We start from the raw sequence: 22151 nt of genomic DNA on the forward strand, positions 1-22151 counted from the left end.
GTGTTCAACGAGCAGTACCCTGAGATCACCAGACTGCCAGCGAAGCCAGAGATCCACCAGCTGGTCCCCCAACTTGACACGAGGGTGTGGCTCTCCTCCCCCTAGAGGTCAACCTTTCCAACATCCTAGTCTCCGTGAGTATGGACTAGTCAGACTTTTAAACTTTCTGGCCGCCATTTCTAAAACTTTGTTTATTTTTTTATAAATAGTCTGACACCTTTTATTTTAGGCAGTCAGTCTAAATTGCTCAAATCACCAGAAATCTTTCGGCAGAGTACTCTTAAGTTTTCTTTTGGGCTTAACTTTTTTCCAGACATGCAGATTATTCTTCATCTTTGGTTTTAGGTCTTTGACCTTCTTCTAAATTTTATTGCAAATTCCGCCCACCTCCAACTTACCTTCCCCCTCCTGTCCCGGACTTAGTCACTGGCGATGTCAGAGGCTAAGCCCAGGAATAGGCGTGCTTGAAACATTCGTAGTATATAAGCACGTAAAATCAGTTTGACTGACTGACTGGTTCCCAATGTGGCAATTCTCTTTATACGTTAAAAAAAAAACGCATTCTAACGAGTGTTTCTTGTTTTGTCTGGCTGCCCACAAAATTCAGGTTAATTATTTAGCTGACATGTCACATGGACGTAGAGTACACCAGACTCTTCCCTATCTGATGCAAGTTATTGTTTCGACGTGCGGTTATTTTGAGTGTCTTAAAAATCAGAAAGTTAAACTCGGTCGTTATTGTCTGTGCCAGTGTTATAAACCTGAAATCAGTACATTATGTTCTGACGTAGCCAGACGATGCAGGATCTCTACCACACCCAACGTGCCAGGATAATGATGGATATTCACGTCAATTTTCTTTAAATAGAACCAAAAAAAAAAGAGAAGATAATAATACACGTGTATAAAAAAAAAAAAACATGTCGCAGTAGCCTATGCTTATCTGGCATGAACGTTCCACAGTGACATTACCTCTTGAAACATTAACATTGATGTCTTAATATTTAGTTTTCATTGTCTCGGCTTTAATGTGAAAATCGATCTCCCGATATGTATATAATTTTCTTCCTGTTATAATTATCTTATTCTGTAATACATTTAGGCAATATGCACTAACATGTGCATTAAAGCACGGCGTACTCTACTAACAGCTAAACTTATTCCCTGTAGACACCTATATACGTGTGTCCATCAAGACTGGTCCATTATCTCATTAGTTATATAATAAATGGATTTTGTTCTTGTAAATAACAAAAAGAGATTTTTCAAATTTTCTAATAGCTTTTAACGGTATCTCGATTACGCCATAGCGTACTTATCATTGTGTAAATACTTACTTTAATGTGTACACAGTATGGAACGTAAACAATCTGTTTATGCCCATGCAGAACTACAAAACAAAACGCCATACGCGTTTCCTTTCGCACTTGGATCCTCGCGCTTCAAAACTTTTAATTTTTGACAAGAACTTAAAACTTTGAGTCTACATTCCCAAACTATGCCTATTATACACAGATACTTAGGCTTGGGCCATGGTTCGTCAAGTCTAATTTATTTTCGCGATTTTGTGCAATTAAAGTTCACGAACGCTTTCCTGGTTGTACCTTCATCTCCCTTCCCCACTACCATCCCCCAACTATATGAGCTGTAAGTCCAAGGTAGACATTAATGGTTAGTGCGAGAGAAATTGGTCCAGTTGTCCAAAGCCATTTGATCTACTAGGAAGGAACCTGAGCGAGTACCACAGTACTTGTATGTAAACGCAAATGCCTTAGGTCCAAAACACACTGAATCTGAATCTGGCGAGTGTGTTTGGTGTATTTTGATGTCTGCTTCTGTATCTGTTACGTGTTACCAGTATATCAATATAATTGACTGCGTTCATATCTTTGGATATATTTTCTTCTATAGATATTAACAATAATTACGGTAATTCCACATTGCTTAATATATATCTTTCCTGTTGTTTATCAAGAAAAATGAAAAAATAAGGCTCGAACATTGCATAACTACCAATCTGGCAGTGTGAATATATAGCGTATGTTCTAACTTCTATGACGTCTGTTGCCAGATCTGTAGTTCGCGCAAGCACAGTCTTTTGTCACATTCGATTCAATGCGTTTTATTTTTGACTGGTACAATACCAGACCCAGAGCCAGAGCCAGAGCCAGAGCCCGTGTGTTTTGTGCCTAAAGGTTAAAAACCACCATTTACTTTTTCAGAAAATAATCTGTGAAAGATTGGATAATATCGTAGGGCTAGGTGATTGTAATCATCAAAACAATGTCTTAACTGCTGGACCACGTGTACAAAGACCGGGTTGAGTCTGAAGCACATCCTCTCTACGTGGACATCTCAGAAAGGTTATCTGATGATCACAAAGGTATCTCTAATCTGAATATCACAAAGGTTTCTGCTTATGACAGACGTATTTAATTCTTACATATCTGATTGTGACAGGTTTATTTGATTATAAACAGGACATAATTGAATATCTGAATATGACAAACGTATTTCATTACGTTTGGTTAAGTGATGATGACATCTACAGATCTATGCAAGGATTGTGACATATCTACCCAGTGTAACAGTAATCGGATTATGTTAAATACAATTCGATTAAAGGGACAGACCCTAGTTTTTAAACACAGAGGCGTGATAACAAGGACGTTTATCAACAAACTATAATTAATTTACAATATCGTGTTAACGTAATCAAATAAAAGCAATGTTTATTTAACGACGCACTCGGCAAATTTTATTTAGTGTTACTGGCGTCGGATACATGGTTAAGGACCACACAATAAAGAAAGAAGAAACCTGATGCCACCACTCCATGGGTTACGGGATACTCTTTTCGATTAGTAGCAAGGGATATTTTATATGTACCTTCCCTTAGGTAGGGTTGTACGTACCACAGCATTTGTTGCACCAGTTGTGGAGCACTGGCTGGAATGAGAAATAACCGAATGGGCATTTATGTAATAAGACACAATTCTATTTGTATTGTCAGCGTTCGTTCCTGGTTAATATCGAAGTCATGATCATTAGTAATTTGACCAGTAATCGATACAAAGCCGCAAATGTGGACATAATAAAAAAAAAAATAATAAACATTTATATTACATATTATATTACTTATTTTATTACTTACAAAGATGGTTTAATAAACAACAATTAGAAAGAAGGAGAATCTCCACACTTGTTTGTCTGTCAGTCAGTCAGTCAGTCTGTCTGTCTGTCTGTCTGTCTGTCTCTCTCTCTCTCTCTCTGACTCCCCCCCCCCCCCCCCCACCCTTGTATTTATTTTAATCTCTGTCCCTCTCGCTCTGCTCTCTGTCTCCTTTCTCGTTCTTCATTTCTCTCCCCTCTCTCCCTTTCTTTTTCTGTCTCCCTCCCTCGCTCGTTCTCTCGTTTCCTCTGTGCAAGGGAAGGAGGGCGAGGAAGGGACAGACGTTACTTCCACAAGATGGTTTGTGACACACAGCAGTCTGAATTCCCGATCTCTCATCCAAATATCAACTTCGATTAACAGGGAGTCTCAGCGTTAATGCTGCAGTCATAAGACAATTTATTACCGAAAATCCTTATTTATTATGACACAGCTGGTTCTTTGGTGAAAGCCGACTGGATTTGTCGGTGGTTGATACCCGACACCAGATGTCTGGTGTCGACACTGTCATTATGTCACGATTTTACCAGGCTTTAAAGGTCGTTCGCGTTGAATCATGATGACAACAGCGTTCAAGGAGTTGTCTAGGCGAAATACCGTCTTGTCAGACTGCTGGGTCACAGATGGGTCTAACAATCACCATAGCGGACACACCTGATGTCGTAACCATTCACATGTCCTCCGTTGATCGACCTTAACAGGTCGTTCGTCTGAAGCGAGGTTGTAAAGATTAACAACAACAGTTGACGATACATGTTTTGGCGTTTTTAGGAACAAATTACAATTGTCCGTAATCTATATGCGTATACTTAATTCATAATGCATAGAGTGATCGGGTAAGTAGACTCAGAGACAGACGCGTCCGGAGACGCATCAATTAAAATGGAATCTACTCAGCCTATTTGCATAGCAAGTTATTGTTACGGATTACACATTACGGATTACGTATACGTATACCCATACGGATTACGAGCAAAGGGAATCTGCGCTTTAGACGACCAACTAATTTCTGGACGATTTGTTCCTTACAAATGTGCATACCACAGTTTATATTTATGACCAGTTTATTTCCCTGTCTATGATTCATATAATCACGGAAATAAACTGATACACTGAATGGAAATCGAAGTTTGTCAGCATAGTAATACAGGGCTCGAACATCAGAAGTTAAAACACATAGCAATTTTTGTTTTAAAGTAGCAAATAAACATGACTGAAAGGTTATTTTTCTGTATGAAGTCTTTTTCAAATGTAGATAATTGTGTATATATTTTTCCATCCCTGGAGAGTTTCACTGTGACGGTAGTAATTTTTATCCCACGGCACAAGAGTGCTGTCGGTGACACCCCTGACCTACGGCAATTTATATCATAACGACAGCAATTGCCACCGATGCAGTCGTTAGGTTCGAGCCCTGCAAATATGTATATTTGTGTAGTTTTAACTATTAAAAGACAGATGGACTTCCAATGTTGAACCGGAGAGATGCTATTTGGTATACAAATACTGATTCCTGTATATGCACGAGCTTAAGTATTTTATCCTACATAATGATCTTATTAACCACACATGGTTGTGAAATATAAAATAGGTTATCCTCTAAAATACTATTACCTTAATATACCATTAGACAAAAGGCAGACAGTTTCGATATATCCAGTAAAATAACCACCATATTAATCTCATATGACGTGAAGAAAATATATTTTGATTCGACTTGAGCCCGTAATATAATGTATGGGCACGTCTATATTAGCTGATATAAGCTGTGTTCCATTTCAACACGAACAATGGTAGCTAACGACATTAAGCAGTTTTAGCTGAAAAGCATATCCCTGGTTTATTTCGAACTTTTTTTTATTAATGTGAGTTCGGTTTTGTTGCCGAGCTGACAACATTAATTTCAGTCGATTAAAATACACCGACAGCAACACAATTCGATAACTTAGTTTTGTCTTGGAACATTTCTTTTTCTTTCGGTCGATGTCTCCTAATTTGCCCAACGTTGTCACTTATACTCAATAAGAAATTATGTTTTCTTTTGCAAAGGCGTTAGCATTGATCTGAAGTGGAATATCTTGTCCAGAAGGTTCACAAAGTAATGTACTGCGTCAGTGTAATGTTTGCCAAATGGGTATCAAATGTCTCAAGCAGCAGGTAGAAGATAGTAGCTGAGCCATAAGTACCCAAAACCCCAGAAAGTGATTCTCCTTTAAAGCTAAGTAAGAAAAAGAGTGATGGCTGATTGAAGTATGTTTAGCTATCAATGCGTATTTGTTTTAGCTAGAACATATAAGCTGAGGCAAGACAAAGCTAATATAAATGGATCATAAGACTCATTATTCCCATAAAGCCACAGATCCCTATACCCAGTGGGGGCAAAACCTACTTTGTTTTTCAAAAAAAAAAAAAATGGACCCGGCGTGCTGTAAAAGGCTGGCCACCAGAAATAATATTTACATATATCTAGAATTACAACCTAGGTGGAGAACCTTGCCAAGAAGCTACTGAAAACGTGTATGTGGTTATCAAACATCATGTCTTTACATTATAAGGAGAAGAACTCGTTACTTTTCTAAGTGTGGATCTTCCTTTTTTACGGTTTGAAAGGAGAACTGATAGTCGATTCGTGCTCGACGTTCGTGGAAAATCTTTATGAGTAATAACATCTTCTTGAAATAGTCACATGGGCCTGAATATCAAGCACCCACTCTCCACCCCCACCCGCCATCCCCATGTGATACACTGAAGTTCTGAAATGTACTTAGCTTTAATTACGAGTCCAAACTTCTTACAACAATAATAATAAGCTTGAGCATGATGATGAGAATGAGAACAAGAGGAAGACGAAAAACGAGAATAAGCAGAAGAATATTCAATTCTTGTCATAGCTGTTTTGCATTTGGTGATCTTCGGACATAGTCAATAGCATAAACTTACTCGTTTCGTGCATGAATTCGGATACAAAGTCGAAAGATGCTGAGATCTAACACAAGGTCCACAGTTTCAAAACGACACTTCTTTTTTATGCGTTGTGTTGTACCTTTTTCTTCTTTTTGTGGTGTTTTTTGTGTTTTTTGTTGAGGTTTTGTTTGGGGGTTTTGTTGTTTTTAAAGACTTTTTTGCCCCTACCCTCTACCCTCAAGTTTCATTGTTGAAACTTGCTGCAAAATGACTTATAATAATAATTTTAAAAAATCAAACGACGTAGATATTTGTATTTCTTGATCTAGGAACTGGTCGACGAATTTCGTTCTCTGTAATGGCAACTTCACGAACCACTGTAGAAAACTACACAAGGATGACTTGGTATTAAATAGATTTTCTAAACTGAAACCAGATGGCATGTTAAAAGGTCGTATATGACGTCGCGTCGTTGAACGCCCACATCGCTTTGATGCTGATCAGATGATGGTTGTTTAAAAAAAACATAAACTTCGTTACCATTGATCACATCCTGCTTCTGCGAGACTCGGTCCATCAGCCGAGTGTCTCGGTGTCTTACCGAATTACCATCGATTTGTCGACCTTTTTTCTCCTCAAAGATTCATCATAGTTTACCTCTAATTTAATCAACTATTGCATTTGGCATTTTAATTTAATCAGCTGCTTTACAAAGCAATTTAATGATAACGTAGACCTTTGATCGCTTTATATAAATTCTCTTCTGAATGTCACATATGGCTGTTCTGGGACTAGCTATATTTTATTGCTTGTTGCTTTTGATACTCGTCACTTAAAACCATCTCATATTATTTTGTTAGAAACTTAATGTTGTTGGCAGAATTTATATTTTTTGTAATGGATAACACGCTCAAGTATTTTCTTTTGAAACAGCATTACCATAATACCGAAACAACATAAATTAGTGATATGAAAGATCCAAAGTAAAACTACTCAACAAGAAACTGATTTTAAGTACTACTTAGAAACAAAAACAAAACTACAATTTGACTGATGTGGAAAGAATCCAGTAATTGTGTGTACACCTAAACCTACTTTACCTGTAGACATCTTATTTATTTTAATTTTTTAATTTTTTTGGGGTCAATAATAAATAAGAAAACATCAAATCTGTTACATGGTGAAACATATTAATGGTGGTATTCAACATTAAAATACTGAATATTCATATAAAATTTTGGGCTTTGAGGGTTTTGAAATATATAAGAAGAGTCATTGTAAATATTTTACAAACAAATTTCTTTTCGACATAAAATAAATACAGAAAAAAAGAGAGAAAAGAAATGGCTGAGAAAGATTTAATGGTATGGTAATTTCTAAAGAGTCATCTAATTCTTGAAGATGGTTGTCTTTGATTTTTCTAATAAAAATTACAAAAAAAAATTGTTTGTTTGTTGTTTTGTTTTATTTGTTTGTTTTAAAACCAGGTTCCTATTGTCCCTTGAACACTATTAATATAAGTGTCTTTCTTGTATTCTACAGAGTATAGGGAAAACGAAAATCTTTGAAACCTTCAGATATGTTGCTTCATAGCATGGAAAAACATAACAGAAATGTGTCTTCTCTTTGCTTCCTGTTCTGTTTAAGTGCTATTATATATGCTTTCATTTGATACCTTAAAGGGACATTCCCGAGTTTACTGTATTGTAAGATGTTTCCGACTAATCAAATATTGCTACGATTAAACTTACATATTAAATATATTTTCTTGTTTAGAATATCAGTGTCTGTATATTCAATGTGTTTCTGGTCGTCTTAATATTTGTAAGAAGCCCAAACTGGATTTTGTTTTCAAATAATTTAGTACATACGAAATTTTTTTATTTTAGGAAATAAAATTAAATTTAACGTAGTACAAATATTAAAATGATCAGGAACACGTTTCATATACAGCCACTAATATTTTATGCAGGAAAATATATTTGATATTTAATTACAATCGTTAAAAAGTCTCTGTTAGTCGACAACATCTTAAAAATTGCAGCAAACTCAGGAATGTCCCTTTAACTGATATGGGTGAGACGTAGCCCAGTGGTAAAGCGCTCGCTTGATGCGCGGTCGGTTTGAGATCGATCCCTGTCAGTGGGCCCATTGGGCTATTTCCCACTCCAGCCAGTGCACCACAACTGGTATATCAAAGGCCATGGTATGTGCTATTCTGTCTATGGGATGGTGCATATAAAAGATCCCTTGCTGTTAATCGAAAAGAGTAGCCCATGAAGTGGCGACAGCAGGTTTCCTCCCTCAAGATCTGTGGTCCTTAATCATATGTCCGACGCCATATAACCGTAAGTAAAATGTGTTGAGTGCGTCATTAAATAAAACATTTCTTCCTTTCTTCTTTAACTGATATCTCATTTGAGAAAAACAGTTTTGGTGAAACTTGGGGTTCTTTTTTCTTTTCTTTGTTTGCTTGTTTTATTTTGTGAGGGTTTTTTTTACTGGATTTTGTTCTCTGTTTCTTGTTGTGTTTTTTTGTTTTGGAGGGGGGGTGTTCCCCCCCCCCCCCTCCCCATTAACATCTAAAACACTGTAAAACATAATGCTAGATTATTTTAAATTCTAATTTACTTTTCTTATTCACCAATACTGCTTTTGAAAATGTGAAATGCCATACAGTGTAATGTCATGACGTGAATACAATCAACCCACTTTGGCTAGCAGACATTATTATCGGTAAATAGCTATTAAACGAATTTATACTGATGTGAATAATCGAACTACATACTTCGCAATTAGATTTTCATTTAATGGAAAATATATTCATCTGCGATTGTCTGAACTAAGTGCGAGTGTGTTCTCGAATAAATGTCCAGCTGTTTAGCTTAGTTACTGAGACTGGAAAGGTCCAGTTGCAGACAGGTGACAATAGACCCAGTTTCCTGAGGCTATGTCCTGTTTTTGTTTCAGGTTGGCGGCGTTTAATACGTTGATATACTGATGGAAAGAAATAAGGGAACACATCAAATTGTAGACCAAATTTCATTCACTACTAGAATAGTAATGTCTGTATTTCATACCAAGTTGTAATGTGGGATTGAATGTCTGTAGTGTTGAATGTGCTGCCTATATGTTCCCAGTCAACTTCTGACAATATGAATTTATTTTTAATACAGTCATTATATCTTGTTGCTATTTGTGTGATCCTTGATTTTTTTTTTCCATCAGTATATATAGTGAAATCGTGCAAATTTCAATAGCAACGCGATCGTTTTAGCATTATTAATACTGTTAAGTCTAAAATACAGTTCCCCAAATGTTGTAGGCACATATTTTATAAACTAGATAAAATTGATTAGCCTTAAAGAAAAATAAAAAACACACAAAAAACATGGGCAGCCTGTTGGTAGCTTGTTAGGTTTTCTTCTTCAAATATTGACAATAGTAACAAATATGTAAATTAATTGTCACTGCGAACGTCGAAAATCTTTATGTTAAAGTATGTATCGTCAAACTTAAGTAACACTTAAACAGTGTGAATTTTAGAAGTAGTGGTAGACGCCTGCGTGGTTGTTAAAAAAAAAAAAATAATAATAATTTTTATATATTTTTTTAAAATTAAAACATGGCGCGTTTTCTCTGAAAACATAACCTTGGCCCCACACAGCGGTTTAAACACTATGGTGCCCGACGAAACTAAGATGACATATGTTCTCTTTATTAGTGTTGTACAGGCATATGGATCATCACATTTTAGAGTAAGGCTATTTTGATACTCGGTCTACAGCAGGGTTTCTACCAGAGGGTACGGAGGGTAAAATTACATAACCAGAAATCATGGAAATTAATGGATATATTTTAAAGATGTTTTTTTTTAGAGAACTTCAGTTTAAAGTTTGTCAAAGTGCATGAAATGCAGTGTCCAATTTTAAACCCATAATCACATAGCAGGGTCATTTATGGCCAGTTTTGTTTTTATTACATACCCTGGAATCACTTTCTTGTAGAAACCCGCTCCTGTCACATAGGCTAGGACGCTACCGAAGATCAGGTTGGAAACATATATTTCCCACTTTCCTACAGACAGGAAAACACATACCATAGCCTGATATATTACATCAATCGTGGGGCACTGGATAGGACAAGAGGAGGTAAAGTCCATTCACTGGGTCCACCTGTGGGTGGGGGACCATTTAAACGCATTGAGAATCATGTAACTGTGTTGAGAAAAGTGATACAGTACAAACATTCGGTATTTTAAGAAACGTTTTTTAGTTTTTATGTTTAGTTGGGGTTTTTTTTCTCCCTGTTGTTGTTGATTTGGATTCACCCATCCCTCCCTCGTTCCCTCCTTCCTCGTTCCCTCCTTCCTCCTTCCCTCCTTCCCCATTCTTTAGTTGATCTCGCATTTTCTTCAGTCAGGCACGTTGACCTTGGAGTCTTCAGGATACTGACCGTTTCTTATAATTTGCTTGTAAGATCCATCCCCACATACTGTTATCTCAAACAACAATAAGAAATAGACCACCCAGTCCTCTTTGACCCTTTGTGTAGATGACGCAGGTAACAAGACTGTCCCTAACTCGATTAGCTCGATCCACTAACATGAGGTAAACCTAATAATGAAGGTGTCCAACATGTTTGTCATGCAGATTACTGTCCTAGACGTGTAATTTACGACCGGCTTTTATCTATAATAGGCAGTTACTGTTACATATAATTTCTCCCTCAAGTCAAATTCTTCCGTAAACAGTTCTTGTACGGTTGTCGGACAATGACCAGGCCTCACTGTTAATGTCAGCAGCAGAGAAAACAGACAGAATTGCTGTAAATAACAATTCTGCCTTATCACTTTATCAAGTTAATTTCGTTAAAAGAATATTTTTTGTTAAAGGTAGTTAGTCTTGTTTATAACACTGCAGGGTATGTGTGTCTAAAATTCCGTTTCTTGACTGAAACGGTAACTTGTTTTTCACATCTAGTGATGTGAAATTACTGTCAGCACCAGTGAACAGAGAGACAAAATTGTTGTAAATAACAATTCTGCCTTTTATCACGTTAATCTCGTTAAAAGTAGATTTTTGTTAAAATTGTCGTTTTTACAACACTATATGTTAGTTGTTTCTTCACATCTAGTGATGTGAAATTAATGTCGGCACCAGAGAAAACAGAGACAAAACTGACTGTTTTAATACAAAAGTGTCAATACAATTCTATCATACAACCTCATATTAACCTCGTTGGAAGTAGATTTTTTGTTAAAGTCCCTTTGTCCTTTTTTTGTCTTCTCGTTTTTTTTCTTTTAATTTTTTTTACAACACTATGCCATGCCTGTCTAAAATTCAGTTACATCAATTTGATTGAAACAGTAATTTGGTTTTCACATCTAGTGATGTGAAATGTATTTCTGAGTGTACTGTCACCTTCAAATTGGTCCAGCATTTCACGGCCTACAATTTTCAAATTCTATCTGCAAATAAGTAAATACGTATGTTCGTAATCATTTGAAGTATTCTGGCTCATCGATTATCCCAGGGATTCGGTAGTATGTAATTTTCTAAGAGATCTACGACACAAAAGTCCAATATCAATTGTCTGGTGCGCATCAAACGGCCATATTAAGATACAGCCTTGTGCTTCTATAGTCGTCAGGACAATAAAGAACACTCCTGATATACACAGATGAATATACAAAGTAATAAATTGGAAATTTCAACCAGAGATACCGTGTAATCGTTTTAAATCTGAACGACAAAACAGTCATCAGCGACCAAGGCTGTATCTATGCACAATGCAGAGTCGAATGGACATTTGGCAAAATAGTGATTGATTCCATGAATCCCTATCTAGTGCCTCGTTTGTTGGAGGACAGCCACGTGCCCCCGATACGATCCTTTACCGGACATTACCTCTCTCTTGCACCGCCACAAAGAGGACTGCCACTCCCAATCCAGTTTACTCAATCAAAACTAGCACAGTACAGAGCTTAATGGAATGAATATAGCTGTGATGACATTCACTCATGAATCACTGTCAAATGACTGTACCTATAATGATACAAGCTCTGAAGACCCGTCCAAATATAGTGTTTTGTACGAAACGTGAATCAGAATCCAATACAGTATTTACATAGCTAAATTAGTTATATATCTACTGATGGAAAGAAATAAAGGATCGCACAGATACCAACAAGAAATAATGACTGCATCAAAAATCAACTGATATTGTTAAAGTTGACTGAGGACATATAGGCAGCACACTCAACACTACAGACATTCAATCCCACATTACAACTTGGTATAAAATACAGACATTACTACGCTAGTTGTGAATTAAATATGGCCTACAATTTGATGTGTTCCCTTATTTCTTTCCATCAGTATACTTATAGAATGTAATAGCACACAGCGTGTATTAAAGAAATTAGATTCCATAGTGCTATGAATTTGTTGAGGGAAGATGAAATTAATTAAATCCGATTTTGTTACAGCCAGTTATTTAAAAATGTGAAGTGCTTTCCTTACACGGAAAAGGACGACTTTAGATGAGTACTTCACTGACGGCACATTGAATACAGTTTGGTGATTTTAAATAATGTATCAGTAATTATTATACATCTCTTAACACTAGACTATAAACGTAGACTTCTGTTGATGGCCACTTTAGTCCAGACTCTTTGAAGACGTGCTTAAACCTAGTTTTCGTACGAAAGAAAAAGTGTCCGGATATAATCAAATATTTACATAGCTAAAACTAAGGAAAGCTATAGGTAGCACATGCCGTGTATTAAACAAATTAGATTTCATTGAATATTTGTTCAGGTAATTCTTGTAGGAAAATAAGGAAATCATTTATAGTCCGTCCCACCATTCTATTAAAATGTTTTGTTTTTTTTAAAATAATTTCAGTTTGGTTTGACGTTAGAAGAAAAGTAAAAGTATTTTGAAAATAACGAAGAAATACAATTTATGTGTGCAATTTACAAATCAATCGGCTCAGCAATATATAACTTGTAATAAATTACATAGTATTAAAAAATGTAATCTCTGTGGGACGGACTATAGTTCCGTGTTTGTTATCTACAGCCACTAATTGAACACTGTGTAGTCCTTGAATTCCACGAGGACGACGGTGGTTTTAGACTGCTGCTTCACTACAATACAGTTTAGTTATTTTAAATATATATATATATATATGTGTATATGTATATGTATATGTATATGTATATGTATATGTATATGTATATGTATATGTATATATATATATATATATATATATATATATATATATATATATATATATAGATATATGTATGTATGTGTGTGTGTGTGTGTGTGTGTGTGTGTGTGTGTGTGTGTGTGTGTGTGTGTGCGTGTTCGTGTGCGTGTCGGCATTAGATTATACTGGCAAAAAAAAAAAAAAATCAGCAAGGGTTTTGATTTATGAGATCTGTGGCCTTAATTAATGCGATATTATTTATTTACCTTCTATATAAATCCTATAGTATAGTATACGACTGCATTTATATACACATTTTAATTTCTATGCCCGTTTATATAGGGTACCAGTCGTAAAAAAGTGAATAGAACAGAAATAATCAAAATTATCCGCGGGGAATTGATCCTACGATCCACCGGCCTCGGTGGCGTCGTGGCAGGCCATCGGTCTACAGGCTGGTAGGTACTGGGTTCGGATCCCAGTCGAGGTATGGGATTTTTAATCGAGATACCGACTCCAAACCCTGAGTGAGTGCTCCGCAAGGCTCAATGGGTAGGTGTAAACCACAGTGATCCATAACTGGTTTAACAAAGGCCATGGTTTGGGCTATCCTGCCTGTGGGAAGCGCAAATAAAAGATCCCTTGCTGCCTGTCGTAAAAAAGTGTAGCCTATGTGGCGACAGCGGCTTTCCTCTAAAAACAGTGTCAGAATGACCATATGTTTGACGTCCAATAGCCGATGATAAGATTAAAAATCAATGTGCTCTAGCGGCGTCGTTAAATAAAACAAACTTTAACTTTACTTTGATCCTACGATCAATATAAAGTAAAGTTTGTTTTATTTAACGACGCCGCTAGAGCACATTGATTTTTTATCTTATCATCGGCTATTGGACGTCAAACATATGGTCATTCTGACACTGTTTTTAGAGGAAACCCGCTGTCGCCACATAGGCTACTCTTATTACGACAGGCAGCAAGGGATCTTTTATTTGCGCTTCCCACAGGCAGAATAGCACAAACCATGGCCTTTGTTGAACCAGTTATGGATCACTGGTCGGTGCAAGTGGTTTACACCTACCCATTGAGCCTTGCGGTGCACTCACTCAGGGTTTGGAGTCGGTATCTCGATTAAAAATCCCATGCCTCGACTGGGATCCGAACCCAGTACCTACCAGCCTGTAGACCGATGGCCTGCCACGACGCCACCGAGGCCGGTACGATCCATATTGTCTTACTCCAAATTAACAATCTACCACTGATGACCTACATCCCAATCACAAGATATGACAGTAATATTCTTTGTTTGTTGTTGTTGTTGTTCAGGCACGACATAAGCATTGTCGAGAACGAAAATCCATTCTCGAATTTCTTCACATATGATAACCGTAACCTGGTCGACCGTTCTCGACTTATTTCGATGCCTTTTGTTGCTGTTATAGTTTTTGTGGTTGTTGTTGTTGCTGTTTTTATTGTTGTTGTTATTGTTGTTTATTGTTACTGTTGTTGTTGTTGCTGCTGCTGCTGTTTTTATTGTTGTTTATTGTTACTATTGTTGTTGTTGCTGTTGCTGCTGCTGTTTTATTGTTGTTGTTGCACGCGATTATCCGGTTTTCCCATGTTTCTTACTAACTGTCGATAAACATACTTCACTTTAGAAGAGTTGGCGGTTGAGGCTAATCATCGCCGTATTGCCTTGTCCTCGGGCCCTAGACGACATAATAAGCAGATTACTTGAAAACTCGATTGGGCGCGACCAGTCCGGGGAGGAGGGTGGGTCCCGACAGCTCGACACGGAGCAGACGCCTCTAAACACAATGTTTGCGTCGTGTTGCAACGTCAGGCGCGGGGATCTCGGCTCGAAATAAGAAATAAATCCATGTTATTAAGCCGCTGCTCTGTCTCAGCCTTGGAGCCACTTGCCCTTTGCTCATTGCTGTAATTGGTTATTAGGTGCAGCAATGAGGCAACTGTCGGCATCGGCAAAGAAAGATGGGTAGCTTTATTAATATGGAAGATATGAGAATCAAAGAAACAGATTCGACATTATAGTAATCTCCAACAGCGCCGATCTAAAATGGTGCGGCATTTTTTTCTCATCCACATGTTAAACCTTAAACCTTTACCCAAACCCTCTCTAACATTGTCATAATAAAACAGCGATCGCTGCAAAATGGCGTGACATAAAATAATGAGAAGGAAAGGAAAGCGTCTAATCCAAGGGAAATCCGCGTACCAAATGGTTGGATTCGATCAGAATTGAATTTGCATTTCGTTAATACAAAACGAATTTCCAAAGACTATTTGATAATGTCTAGACCCGGATTCGAACATATAGCCTTTGGCAATTTGTTATAAGGCAGCACTTCAGATAAATTAGACTATGCATCCGTCATCAAACGTGTACATATGCCTTGTAAACCGTGATCGGAATTAGTTCATACGGACGTAGTACAAATTACTGAAAGGTGAAAACAAACATAATCAATTACTACAAATACATTGACAAGACACGCTTATAATTTTGACTTGATCCAACCATTAACATTGTTAGATGGCTATCGGGGCCGTGCCCAGAAAATACCCACGATACAGTAAAATATTCTTACCCAGCTAAACAAAAAGGACACTTTTTCATATTGATGGTTGTAGAGAAGGAACTGCTTTTCTGGGCACCACTACCACCACCACTTCCACTGAGTAATGCCGACTGTGGGTGAGTGTATTGTGATTCCTGAGATAACCTCAAGGAACATATTGTTTTCAAACTTAAAAATTGATTAGCGCCTTGTATTTCTCGTTACTGAATTGTGTAGCGATCTCTGAAACTTGCAAAGGGAAGCGTGACGCGATATTGAACCAAATGTTCACTGTAACCTAAAAACCAATTCCATTCCGCATACCATCACTACTGTAACAGAAAAATCAAAACTCCACTGAGGGGATTCGAACCACAGATTCTCAATACGAGAATCCAGCGCTCTACTAACTGAGCTAATGGTCATGGTCAACGAGTTTTACGTGCACATTCAGGGTCGAGCTGTTGCATCGCACGCCTGCCATGGGCGCAGGTGTCGACTTCCGCCGGCTCCTCCGTCCAGGGCCCCGTTCCACAAAGCGGTCTTAGCACTAAGATCATCGTAAGTTCATAACTACCTTATGCATTTAAGGTGATCCTAGCGCGACGAATCGCTTCAAAAAACGGGGCCCAGGACAGGAACTTAGCATATAAGGGAAATTCCCACTTTATATATATATATAAATAAAAAAAAAAAACCTACTACACAACACCACAAGACATACCTGTGTAGTATATGATTATTCCTGAGATAGTCGAGCGCCAGTCCTATTTCGCAGATGTAGAGCTTGACGTTCTGCTCGGTGAAGACCTGGTCCTGCTGCATGTGGTAGCGCAGGTCCCCGCCCAGCAGCAGGTCGACGACGACGAACATGTCCTCCTCGTCCTGGAACGTGTACCACAGGTTGACGAGGAACGGGTGCTCCAGACTCCTCATGATGTCCACCTCCTTCAGCACGTTGATGATGGCGTCCTGCTTGATGCACATCGCTTTGTTCATGTACTTCATGGCGAACATCTTCTTCGTGTCCTTCTTCTGCACGATGCATACCTGATGAAGGAACGAATGAAGGCATTGAGCTGTAACCTTGGTGTAATAGGTGACACTGCAAGTATGTCTTATGGCGATCTCACGCGCGACTGTGACGTCAAGTATCTATAGAATGTGTTTGTGACTTCGTCAAATTGAGCTGTAACCTTGGTGTATTAGGTGACACTGCAAGTATGTCTTATGGACATCTCACGCGCGACTATGACGTCAAGTATCTACAGAATGTGTTTGTGACTTCGTCAAATTGAGCTGTAACCTTGGTGTATTAGGTGACAGAGCAAGTATGTCTTATGGAGATCTCACGTGCAACTGTGACGTCAAGTATCTACAGAATGTGCTTGTGACTTCGTCAAACTGAGCTGTAACACCTTGGTGTATTAGGTCTCTGAAGAATGTCGTGTTAGTGTATAATATTATTTTGTGTGTCTAATAATAATAAATTGATAATTTGATAGTTTTCAAAACATGTATAAGACTCCGTTAAGTGGTAGAGCGTCTGACTAGGGATCGAGTTGACGTTTTGTCTATTTTCAACCAATGAAGAAAGGAAATGTTTTATTTAATGACGCACTCGACACATTTTTTAAACGGTTAGATGGTGTCAGACATATGGTTAAGGACCACACGGATATTGAGAGAGGAAACCCGCTGTCGCCACTTCATGGGCTACTCTTTTCGATTAGCAACAAGGAATCTTTATTATGCACTATCCCACAGACAGGATAGTGCATACCACGGTCTTTGTTACACCAGTGTGGTGCACTAGCTGGAACGAGAAACAACCCAATGGGTCCACCGACGGGGAATATACCTGAGGAGAAAGTGGAAGAAGTTACGAAACGTTAAAAGTTTGTTTTGTTTTACGACACCACTAGAGAGCACACTGATTTATTTAATCATCGGCTACTGGATGTCAAACATTTGGTAATTTTGACATATAGTCTTAGAGATGAAAACTCGCTACATTTTTTCATTAGTGGAAAGGGATCTTTTATATACACCATCCCACAGATATGATAACACATACCACAGCCTTTTATATACCAGTCGTAGTGCATTGGTTGGAACGAGAACTAGTCCAATGGGCCCAATGACGGGGATCGATTCTAGAGAGACCGCGCATCATGTGAGCGATACCACTGGGCTACGTCCCACACTAGATATTTGGTAAATTGTATCATAAAGAGGTCTTCTATTATTGTAACAATCAGCTGATATAGTAAAAAAATAATAATGTAAAACTGTCTGTATTTGTGGATGCTTGCCTGTCTGCCTATTTCCCCTTCTTGTCTAGATGTGTGTGTGGGGGGTGGGGGGTGGGGTAGGATGTGTGTGACCGTGTGTGTGTGTGTGTGTGTGTGTGTGTGTGTGTGTGTGTGTGTGTGTGTGACACAGAGAGAGAGAGAGAGAGAGAGAGAGAGAGAGAGAGAGAGAGAGAGAGAGAGAGAGAGAGAGAGAGAGACAAAACAGATCACTTATATAATTCAGAAATTTGGAAACACAAACGCGCACAACAATTATAAACACGACAGGTAAACGCTTTATTAAAGGACACAAATAAATGCCTCCGCTCATTTTGAACTACGGCTATATGCTGTCGTAATTTAGGCATTGAGTTCAGATAGCGAGAGGCTATTTTTACCGAACAACAGCAAGGGATCTTTTATATGCACTTTCCAATAAACAGGACTGCACATCCCACCATAGGCATATGGGCTGTCATTATTGTAGGCAGGGGTGGGGCAGCTGCCATTATTGTAGGCAGGGTGAGGCAGCTTGATTTTTTTTTTTCCGAAGTAAACGAAAATTACACAATTTGGATAACAACGTTTATTAATATTAGCATTACTACCAAACAGCCACATACGGTTTCAAATGAATCACTACACATTTATACATGCATTGCAACTAATATTGTTAGTAGAATGATAAAAGTTCATGGTTAAAAGGTTTCAAGCAAGTTGATTGTGCACGAATATCTCCATCGTCTTTGTCCGAATTCTGAGATTTGCTCCAGCACTAGAAAGTGATGACAACCCTCCCCCTCCACCCGACCCTCCGTCTCGTATGCTTATATCCCGCGACTGTTAATGTATATATAGTGAGGTACTTCAGATTATTTCTTGGGGACGGACAAACACCCGACAGATGTAGAGGGGCGATTGCTTCTACTACCCCTCGCATCTTGGGCGAGCCAACTCTCACTGGGCCATCCGGCTTTATTTCACAAGAAGCCGTAAGTTAGTTATTAAGTGGTTTGCCGGAAGGTACATTACCATAATTTTCTAATTTGGTTGGAACCAGCATGTCGGATCATCGATTGTGCAATGAGGCGATGAGCAGATAAGTAATCGTGATATATCCCTCGTGAAATAATTTTCACTCGTGACATAAACATGATACGAAATGGAAGTTCGTTTAATATTCTGCAAGTCCAGCAGGCATGATCAACGGTAATGGTTACATTTCAAAATCGGACAATAGATGTGACCGTCGCGTGCGAAGAAGGGAATTGGTGTGTTTAATTCCATTATGACTGTCATTAAAGGCGCTGGCCACAATTATGTTTCCTGTCTTCGTTCGTCGTCTTGGACAGAACTTTGGCGAAATCAGAGGTTGCGTGCACGATAGGCATGCTAGAACAGTTAGTTCTCAAATGAAACATTATCCATACCCACATTATTAACATTTCCCGTTCAAGCTAGTGCGATTACCATGTCACAGACACCTAGCCTACAAACCACTGATTATAAAATGATGCGGTTTCGTTGAACAAACATTCCTTTGCTTTGCCAGACATCGTTCATTGCCATGACGACATATCCAGGGTAGGGGTCACGACCTTATTAGAAACACCCCTTTACTCTGACTGAAGAGTACAGAAATAATTATGTGGCTGTGGTAATGGTTTTGTTGTTCGGATTTCTTTAAATATTGAACATTATTTCTACCTAAAGACCATTAAAGGGGCATTTTCTGTTACTAGTATTCATACATTTCTCACTTATTCATTCTTAGAATCTTTCAGAACTGACCACAATTATTAGTTTTATTTTATTTTATTTTTGGTTCATACAAGTTAGAACAAAACATAATAATAATTAAAAACAGTATGTTGCCCCGATACATCAAATGCCAGTTTCTAGACATACGTTATCAGTATTTTTGTTTCAGTCAAATGCATATTAAAGGAACAGACCCTAGTTTCAGGCCACGAAAATGTACACTAAGTTTAGTTAATTTACAAAACTGTAACACATTTGGATAAAGTTACAATCGAGTGAAACATGAGTCTGTGACTTTGAAATGGTGAAATACCCTCGAAAAATAGACTAAAACTCGACTTCATAACTATTACTTCTCAGACGCACGTGCGTTTTTAAAAATATGAGAAATGCATTTTGTGTTATTAGAAACATCAGGATGACCAAAAACACTTCGAATGTACAGAAATGGATAATATAAACAATAAAATTTCAGTAAAGTATGATTTTAGTTATCAAAAACGGCTCTAATAGTAAAAAATATGCCTTAAAAACTAGGGTATGTCCCTTTAACGTTTACAAACAGGCTAAACTACATGCATGTCCGTTCGTCTTTGTGTAAACTTTCTACTGTACTGGTTTGGTTTTCAGAAGGTTAATCAAATAATTTCAGTAACTTTGCCTGCCAAATGTAACAGGACCACCATATTTCCTTCCTTCCTCTTTCTTTTTTAATTTTTTGGTTCATTTTTTTTTCTTCTTTTTTTTAATTTTTTCTTCTTCTTTTTTCATCTCTGGTGTCAACCTCACTGTTGTAGTCCATTGGTTGATCTTTTAGTTTCGTTTCTAGTCATGAACCTTTTAGTAGCGTCGTTAGGCACCCAACATAAACGCATTTTATTATAATTCAATACATTTGCTGTCATGGACGGCAAAACCAATAAAATGTCAAACTAAAAGACGGAGACGTCATGCTTTTATTAAAACATGACCGACGGTTCAACACTGCAACGAGAATCAATAAAGATGTGATAATTGAGTTGTCGTCTGCTTGCCACAGAAATTGGCGGGAAGACCGGAAGATCGGCCCCAACGTGCAGAAATTGGTCCAAACTGATGCATCACAACCGTCTAGCTGAATTGGAACTCTTCAGCGTGGAAATGATGAGCTCGTTTGATGTAATTAACACACATCCACACATCAACTCCAGATTGTTACCTACGACTTCATAATCCTTAGCGTCTGCGCTTGCGTTCATACAAATGGCATCTTATTTGCGAAATGGCAATATAGGTGAATTTGGAAAAAAGGTTTTAAAGCCAAACGTATTTTATGGTTCATGAAATTACACCCAGTTTCGTTTAGTCTGACACTCTTCGAGCTTCAACAAAATGTGCTTTTTTTTTCTTCTTTTTTACCCTATGGCTAAAAGGTTTTTGAGAGTTTCTTATTGATCGTTGTTCAAATATCACGATCGAGGTCAAAATGATTACGTAGGAAAATCTATTTCAGTTAAAGTCTTCATGATAGAATATGATAGAACTTAGTGAAGACGGGGGTGAACAGTATCTTACGACTGAGAAGGGTGGGGGTCGTTGGCAAACACATCTTTCCTTTTTGTCACAAATATCTGGATAGGTGCATGGTTCGTATCCCAGTACCCGCTCCAATGCCGAGCTGAGTGAAGAGGCGTTAGGGTTCATTCTTTCTGGATGCGGCGCATGCGGTGCAGTTACAAAAATTAAAATACATCTTGGAGCACAAGAACCGAGCCGCATACTTCCAGTGTGAATGCTCTCATTAAAAATAGCGAATTTTAATTTTTGTAGTCGCATCGCACGTGCAGCGTCACATTTAATGCGTCGCATTTATGGCAAAAGTGCCTGTTTTTCTCTCACTAAATGCGACGCCACACGATAAGAGTGCCTCGTACGATAATAGCCAGGACAATAGCTGACTGTGACAACGTTTGTTTTGTTTAACGACACCACTTGAGCACATTGATTTACTAATCATTGGCTATTGGGTGTCAAACACATGGTCATTTTTGACACAGACATAGAGAGGAAACCCGCTACATTTTTTCATTAGTAGCAACGGATCCTTTATATGCACCATCCCACAGACAGGATAGCACATACCACGGCCTTTAATATGCCAGTCGTGGTGCACTGGCTGAAATGAGAGTCTAATGGGCCCACCGACGGGGCTACGTCCCGCTCCCTGACTGTGACAAGACAAAC

At 38.1% G+C, this 22151-nt stretch overlaps 1 protein-coding gene across 1 annotated transcript in view; it reads right to left on the minus strand.

Annotated features, from left to right (window-relative positions):
* The window catches only part of LOC121384116 (serine/threonine-protein kinase 32A-like), a 122270-nt gene that overhangs the window by 24598 nt on the left and 75521 nt on the right, over positions 1-22151 (minus strand). Inside the window, exon 3 of the mRNA XM_041514356.1 lies at positions 16598-16923. Coding sequence (XP_041370290.1) covers positions 16598-16923 — 326 coding nt within the window. The remainder of the gene's footprint in view (positions 1-16597; positions 16924-22151) is intronic.

Source organism: Gigantopelta aegis, chromosome 10 (assembly GCF_016097555.1).
Source record: "Gigantopelta aegis isolate Gae_Host chromosome 10, Gae_host_genome, whole genome shotgun sequence".
NCBI classification, from domain to species: domain Eukaryota; kingdom Metazoa; phylum Mollusca; class Gastropoda; order Neomphalida; family Peltospiridae; genus Gigantopelta; species Gigantopelta aegis.